Source organism: Dermacentor variabilis, chromosome 5 (genome assembly GCF_050947875.1).
Source record: "Dermacentor variabilis isolate Ectoservices chromosome 5, ASM5094787v1, whole genome shotgun sequence".
Taxonomy (NCBI): domain Eukaryota; kingdom Metazoa; phylum Arthropoda; class Arachnida; order Ixodida; family Ixodidae; genus Dermacentor; species Dermacentor variabilis.
Genome location: NC_134572.1, coordinates 25039981 through 25061729, shown reverse-complemented (window position 1 = coordinate 25061729; position 21749 = coordinate 25039981). Strand labels below are relative to the sequence as shown.

General features: G+C 46.1%; 2 protein-coding genes across 3 annotated transcripts in view; one reads left to right on the top strand and one right to left on the bottom strand.

Annotated features, from left to right (window-relative positions):
• Window positions 1-12431, bottom strand: part of kuz (zinc-dependent metalloprotease kuz) — a 51307-nt gene extending 38876 nt beyond the window's left edge. Inside the window, exon 1 of one of the 2 annotated variants that reach the window (XM_075691980.1) lies at window positions 12204-12431. In XM_075691980.1, coding sequence (XP_075548095.1) covers window positions 12204-12261 — 58 coding nt within the window. In that variant the 5' untranslated portion in view covers window positions 12262-12431. Of the gene's footprint in view, window positions 1-3702; window positions 4419-12203 lie in introns of those variants that run through there. The other variant, XM_075691981.1, reaches the window with a different exon arrangement.
• Window positions 12432-12474: 43 nt separating this feature from the next.
• Window positions 12475-21749, top strand: part of Smu1 (Smu1 spliceosomal factor) — a 36105-nt gene continuing 26830 nt past the window's right edge. The window contains exons 1-6 of the mRNA XM_075691983.1: window positions 12475-12559; window positions 12907-12973; window positions 13069-13212; window positions 13678-13830; window positions 17059-17445; window positions 21227-21322. Coding sequence (XP_075548098.1) covers window positions 12534-12559; window positions 12907-12973; window positions 13069-13212; window positions 13678-13830; window positions 17059-17445; window positions 21227-21322 — 873 coding nt within the window. The 5' untranslated portion in view covers window positions 12475-12533. The remainder of the gene's footprint in view (window positions 12560-12906; window positions 12974-13068; window positions 13213-13677; window positions 13831-17058; window positions 17446-21226; window positions 21323-21749) is intronic.

Below are 21749 nucleotides of genomic sequence, written 5' to 3'. Positions count from 1 at the left end.
CAAGTGTTTTTTCCCCCAGGTTTCATCTTATGTATCAATTTTGTTGCAAAAATAAATGCCACCTTTCTCATATGTTGCAGAACACAGAGTGATTATGGTTTTGATCATCTGCTGCCCCTATCATGAACAAGTTCATGTGATTTGTAATCAAAGCATGTGAAAAGCTGTGGGTGTCAAGTTGTTCTAAACTGAATGAGTGCACTATCAGTGCATAGATGAAGACTGAAGGCTTCTCTGTACATTGGAGTTTTTGGGGTATTACTTTGTGCTCAGACAAAATTATTTTTCAAAAAGCATGCATAAGGATGTGACAATTGACCATTTGTACAGATATTTATTCTCTCTGAAATCAATGGTTCGAAGTTAATTCGTCTAGTCGGGAGGAGGCATTATGAAAAGGTAAAAGAGAAACACCAACCAAAAATTAGAAGGTTTATAAACTTCCAAGATTTTTGGAAGCCTTGTTCACAAGAAAGTGGCTCAACGAGGCAGACTTATGTCCATTTTAGTATGTGATCCGAGGCACCTAGCATACGCAGGTGGACGATTGCCGTCATTTCTGTTTAGGTTTTTTTTTTAGTCTGGATAAGAGGCGATTCCAGATACTGACATGAGCACCGGTTTCTTTCTTCCGTAATTATGCTTGCCTTGTCTCAGTCAACGTCACGATTAGAAGTTGCTACACATTCCGCAAGTGCGTTGGAGACAACATTCTTCTTTCTGACGTCATTCATATGATCTTTCAGCAGTCTCAAAATTTCCGCTCTCGCCAATATAAACATAGTCGCAGTCTGCACAGGGCACTCTATAAACAACGCCTGGAAACTTTTTTTTTTTTTTTTTTTTAGCCGGTCTTTCATGTGCACAGAGTTCCATGCTTTAGCTTACGGTTCCATCCCTCGGAAGGAGCTGGCAGTAATGATTGTGGGGGAGGGTTACCCTCGCATCTCCAGAGAATGTGTGCCCGAGTGGCGAACACACCAGCTGCTGACAAGAGCAGACAAAAAAACGCAACTCGCACTCGTCTTGTGGGCCCAAGACGTCGCCCCCACCTGGGAGCCACACTAGGCCTACATGCCCTAACTTCCTACCCTACAGTGGCAAATAAAGTTGTTTCTCTCTCTCTCTCTTTCTTCAGCTTACGGGTGGGCACATGTGCCATGTGTACGTCAAATGTCCGCAGAATTCGTGCCAATGCCTCACTGACCCCTGGCACATAGATGACGGCTGCATGGGTCCGGGATCGCACCATGTCCAATGAAGTGCTATTGCGTGTGCACCATTCTATGAAATGAATAAGACTAACAGGGTACCTGCAACCGGAAAATTCACGGCGCACCTTGAACAGGTCAGAGGCAAGGTCATCTTTGCTGGAGCAAATCCTATGCACTCTTTGTATCAGGGAAGAGGCAAGTGAGCGTTTGTGGCAGGCTGGGGGAATAGAGTCGTAATGCAAGTAGCGACTGGTGTGCGTCTCCTTCCTGAAGACACCAACAGAAAGGCGTCCGTTTTTCCTCTCTACCGGCACATTTAGAAATTGAAGACAACCAGAGACCTCCGTTTCTGTTGTAAACTGGTAAACTGAATGGATGTCTCTATGCTGTTGAGATGTGCCAAGAATGCCTTTAAAGATTCCTTCCTGACAATCTAAAACAGTGATCAATATAGCGCAGAAAAATCTTTTGGGGGGCAGTTGAAGGAAGACAAAGCCTGTGCCTTCCCAGACTCCATGGCAAGGTTAGCTGCCATAACTGAAATTGAAGCACCCATCACGGTTCCATGTACTGGTTTGTAGACCACATCCCGAAACACGAAGTATGTGGTTTCAAGGCATAACTTCTGTAGCTCAAGAAGATTGGATACGTCTATTGGAGATCTGTCCCAGAGTAAGGCAGCCCAGCCCACCTCCAGCACCAGACCCACGGGAACACTGGTGAAAAGCGACTTCACATCGAAGGAAAGTAACATTTCATTGTTGTCAACCGTGATATCGTGCACCTTTTGAATGAACTCAAAGGAGTTCCGATTTAATGAAGTGCCTTTTCCCACAAGAGGCGTGAACATGCAATGAAGGTAGCCAGAAAGCTTGCACAAGGGGGAACGTGTGAAGTCCACAATCAGACACATGGGAATGCCTGGCTTATGAACCTTCAGCAGGCTGTATAATGCGGGTGCCAAGCTGTTATTGCAGAGAAGCGAGTAGTATAAAGCCTTCTTGTGCGGAAGAACAAAATGGAAGACATCAACAAGAATTTTCTGTAGTTCCCTATTCACTTTGAGCATAGGGTTCCGCTTAAAGGCAGACATACATTCCGTTATCTTCAAAAAGGGCGTTTTCGTAGTCCCCTTTATCCAATGTGACAGTTGCATTATCTTTGCCAGCAGGTAGAATGACGATGTTAGGATTTCTGCAAAGATTTAACAGTGTTCGCTTGCTCTGAGGGCAGGGCAGTCGAGGCATAAAGTTAAAAGTTTTGCGAGAATGCTTATAGCATGAGTGCGAGCTTCTTCCCACTGGGGGCAGTCAATGTGGTCGATGGTGCACTCTACCGCACAGATTATCTTTATTTTGTCTGGTGCAGGTCCAGTGTTAACATTTAGCCCCAACTCAAGAATGGTGTGCTCATGTTGAGTGGGGACGTAGGAGGACAAGTTGTGCACTGCAAACGTGGCACGACCAGGCAGAATGTAGCCGCGGAAGGGCTGCAGTCTTGTCAACTTGTTGCCGTCGGCCAGCTTGGTACGCCAAGCATGACCTACAGCTTTGAGGTGCGCATGTGATTGAATGGCGGTTAAGTCAGACGGGCACTGCTGCTTAGGACAGCACCTGTGTGGCTTCCGTACGAAAGCCGAGACGTCTTGAAGTTGTTTTAAACCGTCTCATTTTCAGTCAGTATTTCTCTGGTTTACCTTTTCATTTATTCTCTCTCAGTTATAAAAATAAAAATTATTGTTTGCAATCCCAATCTCAATGCTGTTTGAAAAACGAAGTGGGAAAGAAAGAGAGAAGAGTTGAGACGCGAGATATACCTCCTCCTCCTCTTCCTCCTCCTGTTTCTTCTACGTATCTGTTTCTTTCTACGTCCTCGTCCAGTTGCGCTTATACACTCTACCATGGATTCTAACCAACTAGCCCGCCAACGTGTTTTAACCAAGCCCATTATGCCACCAACTCAGCTACCACAAGCTTACACAAACTGGCACTGACACATTAGTGAATGCTTTCTTGGATTTGATGGGCTCACAACATGAACTCCAATCCACAGCAGAACAAGAGGTTGCTACACTACATAGAGTTCTGGCATTCCAATATATGCATCTTGGTAGCATGATAGCAACACATGAGATGACAAGGACCACTAGGTGCTGGCAAAGCACAATAAAGGGAATGTTGCACTAATGGATAAACTTAGCTCATGAGATCTGCAAGGATTTTCCTAGTAATTCCTTAATAAAGGCACGCTGTGGCATACAAATGTCGTTGGCCATTCTAACAGCCTGACAGAATGAGAAGGGGTTGATGTTGTCTATCTGAAAACAAAAAAACAAAAAAGAAGCGCCGTATGTGAACGGAACCCGTTCTGCGGTCAACCAGCAGGGTGACCCGTTCGTTCGTGCACGCAAACTGCAGCGAGGGTAGTTCGCAAAACCGCGCACGCGCCCAACTAGTTCGCACAGCTGTTCGCAGCGATGCCCACCAACCGGCTTCGCTCGGATCTCTCTCTCCCCCAACGGTGCTGATGGCGGTGGTAGCGGCCGTGGTAGCGTCAGCGGCACGATGGGGAGTGGCGATTCACCTCAGGAAGTCGTCGCCCGACCACCTCGCTCTCTCTCTCTCTCGCATTTCGCCCTCGCGGGCCAGCATTGTTCGAGGCACGATCGGGCAGCCCACTACCGCCGAGCAAACGACGATGACGAAAAAAAAGTATGCCACGCTTCGCGCCTAGCCCCAGCGCGCCCCCGCCTTCGCAAAAGTGAGATAGGATGTACGGATCACGTGCGCATGGCCTCGCCTCGCCCGACGGTACCTGAACCGACATGCAGCGGCGCGCGAGGAAATCGTCCGCACCCCAACGGACACGACTACGACGACGCACACGCGTACGTGCGTCCGGCCCGGGAGATCGACAGCACAGAGCTTTTTTTCCCACGATATCACGGAACAGACGTCAAAGTGTCAAGAGGCCCACCGACGGGACGGTGAAGCCGGAAGCGTCGCAATCGATCTCGTAGAGATAACTAAAATTATGAAAAGATACGATATAAGAAGCCCTTATCGTGGCTTTCGGTTATCTGGCCCGCTCTGCGACAGACTCCAGAAATAGTGGTAAGCGCTAGTGGAGAGACGAAACGAAGGCTCGTACGCTGTCGCATTCCGATCCACGAGCTCGAAGTAGCCAACTTTCAGTAGTTCACAGGCTACAGCGCGAAACATTATTGCAGCGATAGCCGTTATGGTCGAACTCGCTGCGAACAACAGCGAGATGCACGAAAACATCAGGTCCTACGTATAACAAACTTTAGTTCGTGAATTCGTTATTGCGGGTGTGACCAAAAAAAAAAAAAAAAAAGCCGAGAAAAAAAATACCCCTGTCACACAGCAAATCTAATGTCATTTACAACGAATGACATTCGCTGATAATGCCATTTGTTTGGTGTCACACGGTAAAACGTAAGGACATTTTCGAAAATGACATTTACAAACGAATGAGTTCACCGAACTCATTCGCATTCGATTGGAACTGAATGTGTATCCTCGACACCCCGAGTTAATCAGTGTTTCACAAACAGTACATGCTTCTTTTTTGTTTTAACAAAAAATCACTATTCTATCCATTTTATTACCTAATTATTGCTTTAACGACATTGAAGTCCATCACGTGCGTAAATACAGAAAACTACTCTCAGTCCCGGGACCAGACAGCCGTCTTTAGCTTTCGCTGCAGCATTCGTGTTGGTTCGCACCGAAGCATCAGCCGAGGCCGCTTCAATTGACTTGGCGTAAAAGCGTGCGCGTGTTTTCCTGTGGCACGCGACAAGAATGAGGATATTAGAATCACGCATGCACATCAGAACGACGATGACATGCAACTGCCCTTCTCGTTCTCTTCGCCTTAGCTTTGGCTTGGCTCGACTCGACTTCGTTGGCAATGTCGACAAGTTAGTGATCGAACGCTACGGTAGGGTGGCTAGCCACCCTAGCTACGGTTTGGAAGCAACGATCACATATTCTAGTGGAATTTAGCATATTGGAATATAATTAATGGGCAAAAGTGGGTTTGAGACGTGTCTTTTTTTACTATCGTAATTGTCATCATTTTCAAATGACATGAGTTTTCGCCGTGTGACAGCGCGCTGTGATAATGACATTAATCGCAACAAATGTCATTTGTTGGATATGACAGATTTGGCGTGTGACCGGGGTAAAACTTTTCTTTGATAAACGCTGAAAACGAGCATCGTGAGGAATATTCATGGAGAATATTTTGGGTAAATTATGAAGTCACTCTGTAATAAATGAAAACGTTGGCACACACATATTTCTCATTTAAAACTTTTATGAATTAGCAACTACAAAACAAGAGTATTTCCTTTAGCTTCACAGACAACATTCAGAATTAAGCGGCGTAGAAGAAAACAGCTGAATTACAGAAGAAGCCAGAGATCAAGTATATGTGGCAAAAGGGAATGGTGAATTCAGGGATGCATTCCAGCCATTGACTGCTTTGCGAGGAAATGAAACTAAGCAGGCTGTTATGTGAATAAGTTTGATGTTACGACAGTGCTTGAAGGCAGTAGACCATATCGATGGTTCATTATCTAGTTGGCGCAAGATAATATTGTATTGTTGCCTTGACGACACGATGATAGCTTTTTTTTCACATTCAGAAAAAAAAAAGTTTACAAGTGGCACTTTTTTTTTTTAAGCCACTAGATTCAGTTGGTAAAACCGAGGAACCTAGCAGATGACTCACGCGACGGCAGGAACTGACACTATGAGCGCGCTCTTGTGCGGAGGACGGACACAGGAGAAGCGGCCAAGAGGCTATCACTGCGACATTTTTATGGCAGTACAGTGAAAAAGGCACCAAGATTATCACAGCAATTGCAGGAAAGTGCGCGGTGAAAGTAATAGGGAAAAATAGGAGTACCATTCGGCTGAAGGACCAACGCACATAAAAGACACTCAGAGTGCGACGCGCATTATCAGACATGCCACTCGGGTGTGCGCAATCGGGGACGTTGTTTCGCCGCCTAGCCATCAAGCATTTCTCAATTAACGAGCGCGCAAGGTATTCTAGGGGGAAGATGTCATACGGGGTGTGAAGTTGACATCGCCTTAACAGCGCCAGGTCAACGCCAGAAAAGTTCAAACGGAGCTTATCGCATAGCACATCGCTCTCAACTGTTCAAATGTCAAGTTTCGTTGCATAGACCGGGAGGACGCATTGACAGTGCTAAAGTTCCGGGGCCAAATAAAAAAAAAATTGAAGTCTGCCCTTCTGCTCTTTTAACAATCAATTTGTTACTGATAAATAAGAAAAATCTAAAAGAGAGAGACAGAGGAAAGGGGAAAGGCAGGGAGGTTAACCAGAGGGGAAGATCCGGTTTGCTACCCTACGCTGGGCAGAGAGGAGAGGGGGAGGTACAGTGATAACAAAGTAGAGATAAAGAAAGAAAGGAGCGTAGACATACAATCACAGTCGCTCACTGTCGCCACATACTGCTACCGCAAAGTACAGTAGCACTTGCAGCACTATAAACATCTGTTCAGGCTACAGCCGCTTGTCCAATTCTGTCGCCCTCAAAAACCGCAACAGTGCCCTCGTCGCCCTCTGCTGCGATAAGGAAATCGAATAAAGTATAAACTCCATGCAAGCGATCTTGCGCGCGACAGCGACAAGCGACGCGATAGAGATGGCTGTCGCGTTCGCTCGTCGCCCAGAAGTCAAACTACAGTGTACTGTAGCCAAACTCCAAGCGAGCGACTGCTTCGCGCGACGGCTCTCCAGTGTTGCCGGTATTAGGGGATCGAATTAGCGCCAAACATGGCGTGGCACTTGATATAATTTTTTAAGTTGATTTGTTTGGCTGTACAAAGCAACATAAAGTATTTCTGAAGGGTCTCGCAGTAAGTTTCTTTTCGTTTACATACCAAAATTCTGTAGTTCGCTGGTTCCGCTAGTCTGAGAAGCGCGCACGTGCGCAAACCGGTAGTACGTCACTAATGTACATCCCGTTCCGGCTGCCTACTATTGGCTAGTCGCTCATAGCACTTCCGGGCGACGAGCGACGAATTCTAGATTTGCAGAAGCGAGCGATCGCGCGACAAGACCGAGCGATCTGTTCGCGCGACGACCTGATCGGTCGCTCAAAGCCGTCGCTCGTCGCTGTCGCGCACAAAATCGCGCTCATGGGGTTTAGCCATGAAGTATAAACCCCATGCAAGCGATCTTGCACGCGACAGCGACAGGCGACGCGATGGAGATGGCTGTCGCGTTCGCTCGTCGCCTACAAGTTGCACCCCATGCGAGCGATGACTTCGAGCGACGTCTCCCCAGTGTTGCTGGTATGAGGGCAGCAATAGAGGCGCCGAAACTAGCGTGACGCGTGCTTTATTAACTTAAGTTTATGTATTTTACTGTAAAAAGCAGCACAAAATATTTCTGAAAGTCTTGCAGTAGGTTCTTATCCTTGCACCTATAAAAATTCAATCGTTTGCTCGTTCCGTGCGACAATCGGAAGTACTGGAGTTATGTACATCCAGTTCCGGCTTTGCGCTATTGGCTAGTCGCTCGTAGCACTTCCGGGCGACGAGCGACGAATTCTAGATTTGCAAAACCGAGCGATCGCGCGACAAGACCGAGCGATCTGTTCAAGCGACGGCCTGATCCGTCGCGCGAACCCGTCGCTCGTCGCTGTCGAGCACAAAATCGCGCTAATGGGGTTTAGCCTTAAGAGTTTTGAAAGAATACGTTGTCTCAACTTATCTTGTGTTTCGCTTCAGTATCGCTTTAAAAAGCGAAGTGTGAACCAAGCGCGGAAAAGTACCGCCGGGAGTATCAGCTTTTCAATATCGCCAAGTGGCATGAATGTGCATGTAAGCAGTTTCTCTTGACTCGGAAAGTAAACTCCACGACACATACTGACATCGTGCCAACAGCAGATAAACATCAAAGCGTGCCAGATAGTGTATCGCCCGGCTTATGAGTCATCGAGCAATCGCGATGTTTGCGCTCGAAACATCCAATGCTTCATTATAGGGTCCAACATTGGTGTACATTCACCTCCCCTCACACCCTTTCAATAAAACCGCTATATTGCACAACTCGCACTCGGTCTATGAGGCCATTTCCTGGCGGACTTCAACTTTCCCAGCAATCAAGGGCGGTTAGAAATAAACGAGCGCGCCACGTCTGATTTATTCTGCGACGAGCAAGCACGCCAAGACAGCGTGCCACGCTGACATAAGCCAGGCATGCGGTGCGTTCATTGTATCACGCCAGTTTTACTTCTAAAGGGCAGGATGTCGCGACACACAGCAGAATTCATTAAAAGTGCTCGCGCGAAATTACGTGATTGAGTGAAACGCTAGATATAAGCTGCGACGTGTGAATCACCTGCTGCTCCAGTTAGTTTTCAGGCCACCCGACAACAATGTTATCGCTTAGGTGATTGGCAAACGAATCGCCCGCCGCGACGTCATCTGCTAAGTTTAGTTGCGGCAAGCGCCATCGCCCGATCACCACCTTCTTATGCTCGGCGAAGACCAAGTAGCTCTGTGGGGTGTTTGCTTGGTGCTCGAAAGTGCCCAGTGTGAGTGAGGTGTTGGATCACATACGGAACGCATATCAAGACGACGATACCGCTTCAGGCGTGGGATCAGGCAGCACTACCCCACTCACAGCTACACAAACCAGGATAGACATGCCTGTTTTGCAACTATTAATCAGATGTCAATGGAAACATCGTAGAAACGGACTCGCATAGTCCGAATATGAAGCTAAGATTTGGGCGCGAAAATGAACCGGTGAGTAGACACACGACCATGAGCTTATCACGAACAGAATTCTCCCCAGGCTCAAAATGATCTCGAGTCGACTGTCACACTTGGCTGCAGCATATTTTGAGTTTCTTGTAGGCAGGCACGAAAAAAATAAATAAAAGGAATAAGGGCGACCCCCTTTCAGAGATATCCACACTAATGAGAAACACTGAATCAGTAATCTGAGAAGTGTTATTTAAGAACACTATTCGCTTTAATTTTACGGTAGTGAAAAAAAAAAATCGGTCAAACTTGCATCCTTCATATTTAGCGCCGAAACACCAACGCCGGTGCGTCAGTGTGACGCACGGATTTCATTATATTTTTTTGTGTTTGAGTTATTGTGGCTTAGTAATTAAATGTTCAGACTTTTGGCTTTACTAGAATACAATGTAGTCCATCTTTACAGATAAGCAGATAACTAAGTCCGAAGACACAGCGTCACGATGTTGCGTCGAGCTGGTGCGGGAACTTCAAGGCGGCGTCGCCACCCGTCTCGCTTTTTGCCAGTTTCCTGGCTTATCAAACCTATTCTCAGGGTAGGAGTGGTTTTTTTTATTGCAAATGGGTAATTTACTAATACAGATAACATTATTTTTCTCTTGTTTTCCTCCTAAACCTTCGTGGGCCAATGATTTCTGTAGGAATCAATGTGTTGCAGAAAATATCTGACAGCGAGAAAAACAAGATTGTGCGAAGAAAAGCGATCGCCAGCAACGCCAAGTACATAATTTGCCTGCTTTGTGCCGCCGACAAATACAGCTCTTCCTGATATTTCACAAATGTCCATGCGTCGCATCACGCTGAGGTTAAGCACCTGACGCAACCTGCCTTAGGAGGCACAGAAACGGTATTAAAATAATCTGTGGCCACAATGCACGCTATTGTGATTGTGAATTGAGATGTTACAATAATCACATGCTGCTACAATACTTGCAAGTTGTAAGCAGTTCGTGAGAAATAGCTTCGATTTATTGCCAAAGACTTCAGCGGGAATTCCTTCTTTATCTTTTACTGTCGTTTATCGTTCAGACGCCCGTAATATAAAATTTTCAGCTCACTGACAAAATATGGACCAGCAGAAATCCTTCCAGCCAGACTGCAAATCACCCTAGGCGAAGCCAGCCTAAAAAGAGATTTGCCAACGGTGCACATAGCAGAGGCCGTGTGTAATGTACTACGTCGTGGATAAGCCTGTGGGCCAAGACGAAGGACCACATGCAAACACCTAAAACGAGACCCCGCTAACACAGGGGAAAAGTGGCGCCGGCCGCACAGCGCGCGCACGTGGGCGACGCTCGCACGGCAAGTTTTTCGCGGTGTGCGGCGTCCCTTTAAAAATAGTGTACCGACGGATCGGGCTGACACGCCTCGAGCGTGTAGTTGCGCACGGTTTAGCGACATGCAAGGAGTGTCCACCTACCCGCCTGGACGCAGCCTTCGCCTTTTACCGCGCTCTGTTTACAGAAAGACGTCCGGGCAAACGGAACCGCCGATGACATGTTGCGCACCGAAACAAACTGACGGTTCGTGCAGCGCCTTCGTGCAACCGCAAGCAGTTTCGACGTCGCGTCAACGGAGGTTCTCCAATTCACGTGCCCAATTCCCACAGAATCGGGAGATCAAACAAGCCGTTCAAAGTCTTCCAACTCTTACTCCAACAATACCAAACAACAAAAGAGCTATGCCGTCCTCACAAATGCAGTAAACTTAGCTCTAGTGTGCTCAAGTCCAATGCGCTGCGGATAATATTGCTTTTCTAGCTTCTTGTGAACCCGAGTTCTGCCCGAGAGCGTCTTTGTATACACAAGTGCGATTGATGAGTACACAAACGAAACAAGCACCCATCGTCAGGGAAGCTGTAAGGAATAGGGGCCATCGTGATAGGAACGGCGACGGCGTCTTGATCGATGCGGAGTTATGCGCTACTACCATGGCTACTACTGATGACTGCCCTCCACTTTCACATCGAAAAACGCGCCCGACTAGTGAAAGCGCCACTTAACGCCCCGAGTTTCGTGGCATGGTAACAACTTATTAGCTTTTAAACTTTCAGTCTTGGCCTCTCTTTGCCAGGAATGAGAAACGGAAGTGGAAAGGCGCGTTAATTTCTTGGGGAAACGACTCGCTCGGGCTTCTTGGCACAGCGTGTTGCTTTCCGGAGCCGTGCCCTACGCCGCAGGTTTGGAGCTCTAGCTAATGCCCTCCGTTTGCGGTAAAGCACACACAAACGGGCGTAAAGAAAGGTCATATGTTTGTCAAAGTGGCCTTCTGGCCTTCGACACTACCGGTTACATTGTGTGTCAAATGACACCGGCGACGTACTAAACGTCTCGCCGTGCCATTTAAACCGCAGCATAGAGTACAGCAAAAGCGTCGATTGTTTACAAACATCGCGGGAACTGTTTGAAGTTTGCAGAAAACATCGCGTGACAGAAACGTCTATGACTCACGCCAACGCGAACGTTACCCAGGCAGAGGGGCGAGCACCGTCCTTGCCGTCCGGAAAGCCAACGCGCGTCGCACTCTTGACAGTCGGCACTACACGCCTGACGAGCTCAAGCGAGGCATTGCACTTGCCACCATCCCAAGCGCACCAAACTGGCTATGAGCACTCGCTTTTTGTTCCATTCGGGCAGAGATGAGCGCGGCTGATCCTGATTAAGGCAAACAAGCCGCGCATCACAATGCCAGGCCGCTCGCGTAATTTCGATGAATTTCCGGCGGTTGCTAAGCGAGCACAATGGGCCGCCCTGCTCGCAAAAAAGCGCGCAAGCAAGGACGCTGGCGTTATACGCAGCAACGTATAGATTCAATCTGACATGTTCCACCAAAATGTGCTGTGTAGTGTGCTTCTGGACGGCCAGGACTGGTAATAATCAAGTACGCTACGTGCTATAAAACATTTAAAAATGGCCATTATCGGTCGCCGCTTGAACAGGACGTCGAAGGGGAAGATGATATTGCTTTAAACCTCTACAAGAGAATGGCAGCTTCCACAACGCAAGGCGCCCCGACGAAAAAACTGTAGCAGCAAAAATCTGCAGTGCGAGAACGCGAATGAAGCGAGGCGCTTCAGGCACAAGCAGAGGAGCGTGAGAACATTCATAGCCCTGACTCGGATATCCGAAACAGACAGTGCCCGAACTACACTTACCGCAATCAGCTGTTGTTGCATAAAGTGCTATAATAAAAAACAGCAGTTCAGAACGCATCCTACTGTCATCTGGTTCCGTGTGTTGCACTCCTGCCCCGACAACAGAGGAAGGCCGTGTCAAAACAACGCACCACAGACACCGCACACACGCTCACACACAAAAGTGAACTGTGGTTTGTTCATTTGTTACTTTGTTATTTTTTCGACAAGATTTCCGAAGTGGGTATGCCTTGCGCATGCGCGCACGCTGCAAAGTTTTAATGGAGTCGAGAGTAAATTTTTTACCTATCCTCAACACCAGTGCCGCTGCAGTCGGCGTGCGCTTGGAAAATGGCGATCGAAATCGAGTCAGCGGAGTAAGTTTCTAAACACTAATCTATTTCCTTTCCAGGACAATTCCACCTGACGTGCAATGTTAAATTTGTCATTGTTGCCGTGACTGTCCTTTTTCCTGCGTCTGGAATAAAGAGCCGTGTTTTTCAAACGCTATTAACCTGACATCTACAAGACGAGCGTAGTTGATAGAATCGCTCAAGTGATCTGAACATTTACCGTATCATGTTTATTCTGTTAATTTTTGCCGATTGAAATCTGACCGTTGTTCAGATCTCCAATGCTGCTTACAAGCCCAGTTAATGCATGTAATGGGCATTTGCACCGACTGCTTTCAGTAGGCTGTGTACTGAGTTGAATTTCGTTGCAGCGTTGTTCGCCTCATACAGCAGTACCTGAAGGAGAGCAACCTCTTTCGGACTCTGCAAGTGTTACAGGTAACGAACAGCTCCTTATGGTTCCAAGAAGCGCCGTTCAGAACACTAACGTGAATGGTTCGTGCTAATAAATATTGTTCTGTGTCATGTTGCAGGAAGAAACGTCCATATCCCTGAACACAGTTGACAGCGTCGACAGCTTTGTTCAAGACATTCACAGTGGCCACTGGGACACTGTTCTCAAGGTTGTTCAATCACTGAAGCTACCGGACAAAAAGCTAATCGATCTATATGAGCAGGTACGTTTCGTTTTATGCGTAGCGATGTGCGGTAGTGACGGGGTGCCCCCACTTTGGCACAAAATCTGCAGGTAGCGAAAAGTGAACCCCGTCATTTCGTAAGTCCTCCTTCCTTACACCCACACGTAGTAAGCACTGTGCAAACGAGGAGGAGTGAGGAGAAAAGGGGAGGGGAAGAAATAGCTCTGCTGACTGGAGGCTTCACAGAGCCCCTTTAATTAATTTTTGCGTTTCTTTATGTGTGCTTCTCCTTTTGTAATATTGCTAAATCGTTCTTGTTTGCTAGTTACAATGGTGGGTTTTTCGACTAACTTTTTCTTTGTGACGGTTGGTCATTGAAGTGAATAATTTGATCAAGTCATCACTCTTGTGAAGCTGCTGGCTGCATGTGTGAAGTCATATTTGTGTTGTTTGTTCTCGGTTGTACAGTATTTGCAGCTGTGCCTTGCCATTCTTATTTTTCAGGTGGTGTTAGAGCTGATTGAACTGCGTGAACTTGGCGCAGCTCGATCTCTCTTGAGGCAAACAGATCCCATGATCAAGTTGAAGCAAGAGGAGCCAGAAAGATACATCCACCTGGAAAACCAGTTGGCACGTTCCTACTTCGACCCACAAGAGGTACACATAGGTTTGCAGCTTGCATTGTGGACCACTGACCCTCATGGCATAGTCTGACCTTCCAGATCTTATTGGGCATATGCACTACAGGTCAGCAGGTAGCACTGTATTTGCAGACCATAAAGTTATAAGCATAGCTTCCTGTATTAAAGCAATGCCTGCTCAGTTGTACCAAAACAAGGGGGTCACTTGGAAGGTGCCACTTTCCCATACGTTGGTCACAGCTTCTGAAGCATGGTTTCGGGTAATAGCTTTATCTTTTCAGCACATGTCATTGCTGCACACAAAATTGAACATGAAAGTGGAGGAGCAGCACTTGGCAAAAGCCGCTCATGCTCAAAATTGACTGGGATAAGAAATTATGACACTCTTCACTTTTGAGAGTGAATGAGACATACTTGAGGTAGACAAGGGTGACGTACACTTGCTTTGATAAATGCACTTATATAAGCACTTCGAAATACCTTTATCTTTTACGGTATGATAACATCATATTAGTATGTGTCGTGACTGTTCATTTACTCACATTCCTCCTCACAAGTGTCTCAAGTCTATCACATTAATAATCTGGCTGTGCACACAAAGAAATCTGCTTCTTATTGTCGCACATAGCATTCCAGTGCTTGCAATGGCAGACTCGAGATCTCCTCGAAGTGCAGTTGGGAGCTAAAGTCAGAGGACCACAGCACCAGCAGAAAATATGAATTTCGTCTAGTACCACCGTGCAATGTGACACTGTCTCAATACGTTGCATTAGTTGAAGAGGTGAACAATGGCTGTACCACTTCATTTCAATCTGCATGCCGAGGCCCCAAAGCAAAAATAAATTTCGTGGCATTTGTTCTCTCTCCACAGACTTTTACTTGTGGCTGAATACACACAGTGTTGCATCTCATTGCCTCACTGCACATGCATCGAGCTGCATGACATGCATAAACTATTCCATTATGCCCTCCAGAGCTTGTGAAGTTTACGACGTGGAAATTATCAACAGCTGGTGTCACAAATCAACGAAACCTGCCATTGCGCTTCTGAACGAGGACATGATATCATATTTCAGTGGCTGCCGGGACATTGTGGCATCGTTGGTAATCACCTCGCCGATGACGCTGCCCAACGTGCCCAGGCTGGCTCACCAACACTTCTTATACCTTTATCGAGAGTCGACGCTGCAAGAGAGCTTCGTAGTCTCGCACGTACCATCACATTAAGTTACTGGCATACACCACAGAACTCTAAGTGTCGTTTATACAGCCTCGACCCATCACTGAAACTTAAATTACCAGCGAATCTTCCACGACGTGACGCAACACTGCTGTGTCGGCTGTGGGTAGGAGTAGCATTCACCAACTCCTATAGCTATCGTATTGGAATGGTGGATTCACCAATGTGCGCTAAGTGCAAGTGTGAAGAGACCATAAGTCACCTTCTGTGCCACTGTTCTCACTTCGATAATCAACGTGAGACTCTCCAGTGTGCCTTGAATAGACTGGATGACAGGCCATTTACGAAAGCGAAGATCTTGGGAGCCTGGCCTCACAGTTCATTAACGCAGAAAGCAGTTCGAGCGCTTTTTCACTACCTGAAGGCAACAGACTTGAGTGCCCGACTATAGACATCCTACACCTAAGTTCTCTCTCTCTCACCCACTCCCCATTCCCCTCCCCACGTGTAGGGTAGCAAACTGGACTCAGTCTCGTTAACCTCCCTGCCTTTCCTTCTTCCCTTCTCTCTCTCTCTCTCTCCGTTATTTCCACATAAGTGTTGTAGTGCAGTGGCTAACAGACCTGTCTAGCAATTGAACAATCATGAGTTCAGGCCCTGTGTGTGACAAGGCTTCTTTTCTCTAGATGTTTTTTTCCTTTATAGGGTCCCGATGACAAATTCTGCAATGCGAGCTCCCATGAGTGATGTGTATATAGATGTTACCATTAAAAATGTCACCATTCAAAAGAAGGTGGTGCCACAGTAGAGGTTCATTGGCTCCCATGCGTTTCGGAGCAAGTGGACAGGCACTAGGAAAATACAGGAGGCTATGCCACCAGGCAAGCACTGCAAGGCTACTTCTGCACTTGTTGGCAACTGTAGTGTATAGTAATGGCAATGTATATACGCCATGCTAGCACTCTCTTATACCCCTGTCGCATTAGTGTTTTTGAGCTTGACTACAGGAACTTCATTCCTGCTCTACTCAGTCATACTTTCTCAGTGACAAACTAGAATAAGCATCAAAGGTTGCTGTTGGCACACTAGCAGATGCATAATAAGAACACTAGCCAAAAAATATTACATCAGCAAAGGATAAACACAAACTATACTTGATGACAACCTAAGATATCAGTACAGGCTGCACCCACAGAACTGCACTGTTCACTGTCCTCAGTGCCTTTGTACTAGCAAACAGTTCCTGAAAGATGCCAATATTGAAAGAAGTTCACCTTTGCTGTGATGTCACAGCAATGAGCTAATGGCTGGCGCATCTATTCATAGTCTTTTTTTTTTTAGTTGGACAACAGGGTCCTTGCCACTGCGTTCTTTCGTTGTCACTGACGATGGTATATCAAATTTGACGTTAAAATTGACCATTAATATAGCACGTAAGTTTTATATTGTTGCTGCTAGTCACTAGAACAAATCGGATTTATGGGATCCCACCTATATTCCTTTTAAAAGGAAGTAATGTAGCTTTTTAATGGTAAACATATTTATTCATATTTTTTGCTTGAGAGGCACATTTGTAAAGTATGGATTTTTATTTTGGACACATATATGTTATATATAGAGCGGATAACTGGCCAGCGATTAGAGTGAGAGGATTGAGGTCAAGGAAGGTTCAGCCCTTTTCTTGCAAAGTAGCATGTAGTCATGTACATCAATGCTGGCAAGCCTGTCTGCTTTTAAATAAAGTGCTCTCTATTGAGCATGGCAGAGTACTAGACGGCATGGTGAGATCAGGAAATTTGTCAGTGTAGGGTGGTGTCTGCTGAAATGGGCAATTGAACATGTCTGGCAGTAGACATAGGTAGGCTGATGATGAGGACGAATGATGTGTTGTGTATGGCTGATAAACTGGAATCAACACCTTGGAGAGGATTTGAGTTCAGCTGCATAGTAGCATGTTAGAATGTCCTCGAAAATCTCTTGGTGAGGCTTGAAACTGCCAGTGTGACAGGGAAATGAGTAAGTGAAAAATGCTTTTAATTTGAAGCGCCATATGACTGGATGCAGGCATACCCCAGTGGGAGCAGCAAGGAACGCCGGCGGGCAGCAATAGCACAGTCCCTGTCCGGAGAGGTGAGCGTGGTGCCCCCTTCACGTCTTCTGGCACTGCTCGGCCAGGCGCTCAAGTGGCAGCAACACCAGGGCCTTCTGCCTCCCGGGACAACCCTTGACCTGTTCCGGGGCAGAGCTGCCCTGAGGGGGGGCCAACAGGAGGAGGAACGCTTCCCCACACAGATTTCGCGCACCATGCGCTTCGGCCCCAAGGCACATGTAGAGTGCGCTCGTTTCTCACCTGACGGGCAGTTTCTGGTCACAGGCTCCGTGGATGGGTTCATTGAAGTGTGGAACTTCACCACTGGAAAGATACGCAGAGATCTCAAGTACCAAGCACAGGTGGGAATGCCTTCCACAATAGCTGTGGTGTTGTGTTGCTAGGACGAGGTTGTGAATTCTATACCCAACACCAGCAGCTGCATTCTGAAGTCAGTGTGACACAAAAACAGCTGTTTGCTTATAGCTGGGTACACATTAAACACTCCGCGTTGCCACAATTTGGAGCCACTTATAGTAATGTCCCTCATTGCCCACAGTTCAGTTTTGCCACCAGTTCATCAAAATTGAACTGATGGGCACAAACATGAAATACTTATTGATGGCTAAAGTGGGCCAGGTTCTGTGGACGTACTAGTGTGATAAAATTTGCATGAAAGACAACAAGAAATGGGCACAGAAAATGCGAATTTCCAGGCTTTTTTAGTGTACACTGAGTTTGCTTTGTGGTTTAGATTTAGTTAGGTTTAGGTTTAATATGCAGCTCCGCTTTAGAAATGTCTTCTGGAAGGTTCACGAAACCTCGTGTTACTGTGGCCACATAGCAGTAAAAGCCATGACGTCTAGCTGAAGCCCATTGCCATGGTCATCATTTTGTGCTTGCAGTGTCGCTGTTTCTGTCATATAGCGATGACAATTCAAGTACGGCATCTAACTGCCGCCAAAGTGCCTGGCCAGGCAGTCACACTACTGGCTTCCAGCAAGTGTAGTGCAGTATATATGCTCATTGCTGGAGCAAGAAGTTCTCATGTTCAGCCTAGATTGCATGGGAAGTGCAGAAACAACATCAGATACAGTTGAACGTTGATATAATGAACATGGAACAATGAGTTATCAAATGTAACAAATTGCATTTTAAATTTGCTTGGTCATGCTTTATTTCACTGAAGTAGTATTCTTCTGCTATAATTAAATCGGAAATGCGGGATCTGGCATGGTATTGGTTACAGCAACACAGATATTTATTTGCTCAAGGCTCAAAGTATGTGCAGTCAATGTATGATTTTTCATACTCCCTAAGGACCGTGAGAATGTCTGAAAACGCAAATGCAGGCTTTAACTGCCCTCAAGGGCTCATATCACCACAGCCATGTCCAAAATTAGATTAAAGGGCTGCCAGTACAATTATTAGACATCCTGGTGCTTGTAATGTGACAGCAGATGCCGTGTATAGTTAAGGAAGACATTTTAGGTCTCTTGACAGTGGCCCCTTTGCACTGTTGGTATGCACTGTTGGTATGCACTTTTGGTATGCACTCTCAATGCACTGCTTTTCCTTGACTGCGTAACAGTGCTGTCTTGTGGCAAAGCTTACTTTCAGGAATTGTGCTTTACGTACTGCGCCGTCAGCGAGGATGGCAAAGTCAAAGTCGCCGCCGTTGTTGACATCAGCGAACCCTTTAAAGGATAAACATGGCACAGAACAGCAGGAAACTATAGGAAACGTTGGGACAGCTAGGCCTAAATACAGCACCAAACGACCAGCCAACTGCCCGTAGGTAGGAGAGCAAGAGCACTGGTTTGAAGCTGTGAGAATCAAAATGGCAGCAATGATGAGTTCAGTTAATTCCATTTCAGACCTTCAGTCACGGGAAATAATCCGAAAAATTGAACGGCAAAGATTTTCAGCATCCGAAATTTCATACATCCTTATACGTTGGCTCTATGGAATACGTGCAGGTGCTGCAGAGGCATCCAAATTATTAGGCATGTCTACGTAGCATAGATACACAGCTGCTGTGGGGTGCCGTGACGAGTCCGCTGGCTGAGTGCACTGTGGCATGCTGAGGACATTGTGCTTGGTATGTCGTAGGTGCCAAGATGTGAAGTAGTGGCATTTACGTAAACATCCAAAATCAAATTTGGGCTGTGTGCCACAGTGGTGTTCAGTAGGCAGACTGTTGTGGGCACACCCCGCTCCGCCATAGCCTTCGCAGTGTAAGTCATTGAAGGAGGAGTGGTAGTGAAAGCAGAAGTTCTTGCGGCAAAGTATTTCTGAAATAGTCTATTTTAACTTCAAATGCATTTCTTCTATAAAAAGTGGTTCAGGGCTTCTTTATAAAAAGTACATATTAGAGAGATTACAGGCAACAGCGCACTGGAAAGATAACAGCCCACAAAGCATGTCTGTGCTTATTTGCAAAAGTAATACCGTATATACTTGTGTAAGGGCCACACTTTTTTCCTAGCACGTTCGCTGGGTGCAGCTCTTTCCGAATCAGATCGATGACAGCCTGCTAAAGGTTCATGCTTTTTCCATGGCTGTAGCACAGGGTAAGGGAGGGCAAATGACATAACACTGCAGTAAGCGAACTCAGATGTCGGCTCATCGTCCCTGACCAGCACTGACCCTAACAGGCTCTCTTCTCTAGAGGTGAAATGCCACAGATCTGACTGGAGACACTGCCAAGACAACCAAGACGACGCGCCACAAAAAGAAATAATGGCACGGCGGCAGTGGCCTGAGCGGCAGCGACAGAAACGCAGCTAGAATAATCTTGTGGCAATGAAACTTAACTTCGCTTTCTGGCTGGACGTTTTGAATTTTCTTCAAAAATTTTGCCCTCCAAAGTGGGGGTACGGTCCTTACACGAGTATATACGGTATGTAACATTATTTATAATGTTGCGCAGACTTTAAGACCATAAAATTATGTTTTTATTTACTGGGCATGCAAGGGGCCTAAGTAGTAAACAAATGAGAGAAAGCGTGTTGTTTACTGAAATTGGAGAAATGGAATGGATTAGCTCAACCACTGCATAAGCGGGAATGGCCCTACTCTGCATTTCGAGCACTTTAAAGGAGTGGATTTACAGGAATATCAACTCTCCAGAGTAGAGTGGGAATAGAATGGAGTACCTCACTGGGTTGGCACTATCTCCGTGACCGGCATATTGCTCAAGGCTGCAGACAGTACAGTAGAGGCTCGTTCATAAGTTCTGGGGAAAAAAAAAAAAAATTGAGAAAAACGTATCAATTTAGAAAACATAGAATCCAAAGTCACTAAAATTTTGACGGACTCAACTTTAGTTGACATCTACATGATGCGAAACGTTGCGCGCATTGTTGTGGCACAAGACGCTGAAGTGCATCGAGCTGCTGAGGCCCAAGCAATTCAAGACACACATTGTCGTTTTCCTATTGCATAGTTAAGATACTGGATAAGAAACTGAGTGCATGCTAGTGTTTTGACGCGAGATGGGTGAGCATGTATTCCACAGAAGCTGCTGCAGCGAGCGACTGCAGTTCTCATCACGTATGCCTCATGTGTTGTTTACATCTGACCTAGTGGCCGTAAAATGTGTCATATGACCGCAATTTGGCAATGTACCGAACGTTAGGGCCAAAAGATCGTGTTTTCTGGGAAATATGAACTGGCAAATAAAGAAGCGCACTTGTATTGGGCCATTTTTGGTGTTATTAATAGCGAAAATTGGCTTGGTGTATTGTACATAACAGGATTGTATCAGTGAGGTTCTACTGTAGTTGCAAAGGGGGGGGGAAGAGGCAAAGAAAGCTTTGCTTTAATACATTAAAACAGCTACATTTGTATGCACCTTTAAAACTGTCAAGATTCACTTTTGATCAAGTATAAAACAGTGCTGTATTTCTGTTTTACCTTTTGATCATAAGTACAGTTCTTGACCCTAGTATGTGGTCTGCACTGTAATTGTGGTCACATCTTTATTCAGGGGAGTTTCAAGAAATGATGCACAAATTTTGTTCATTGTGGGCCAAAATCTCGCTTATCATGAATGTGTTGATGCGGTAAACATCTGAAACTACCATGCTTGAGTCCCATTATGGGGCTGCATTGATGATTTTTCTGCTTTCATCTTTTCAGGACAATTTCATGATGATGGACGACGCTGTGATTTGCATCTGCTTCAGCAGGGATTCTGAAATGCTGGCTTCTGGAGGGCAGGATGGCAAAATCAAGGTAAGGCTGAATGTTTTGTGCTGCACTGCAAATGTGGTGTTGATTGCTGCTTGTAGTTGATATTTGTTTGGTGACTCGCACATGCAAATACCTTGGTTGGTACTTATTACATGTACTAGGGGTGTGCAAGTATTCAATTTTTTTTATGACTGCTTAGTTTCTAATATTGAATAATGACATGCACATGCATTTATTACCAAGATTTCTTTTTTAACACGTTGGAGCGTCACAATTACATTGTCAATGGTAAAAATTGGGCTTGTATGCTGTTATACTAAGAGATAGTACGTGCATTTGACTCATGTTAACTTCAGAAATTGACTAATTCCCACTAACTTTCTGTTCTCGCCAACCTGTGCCTTACTATATAGCATCAAATGCCCGTAAACTCGGAGGTATTTGACCCTGTGCCAGCCGTCACTCATCG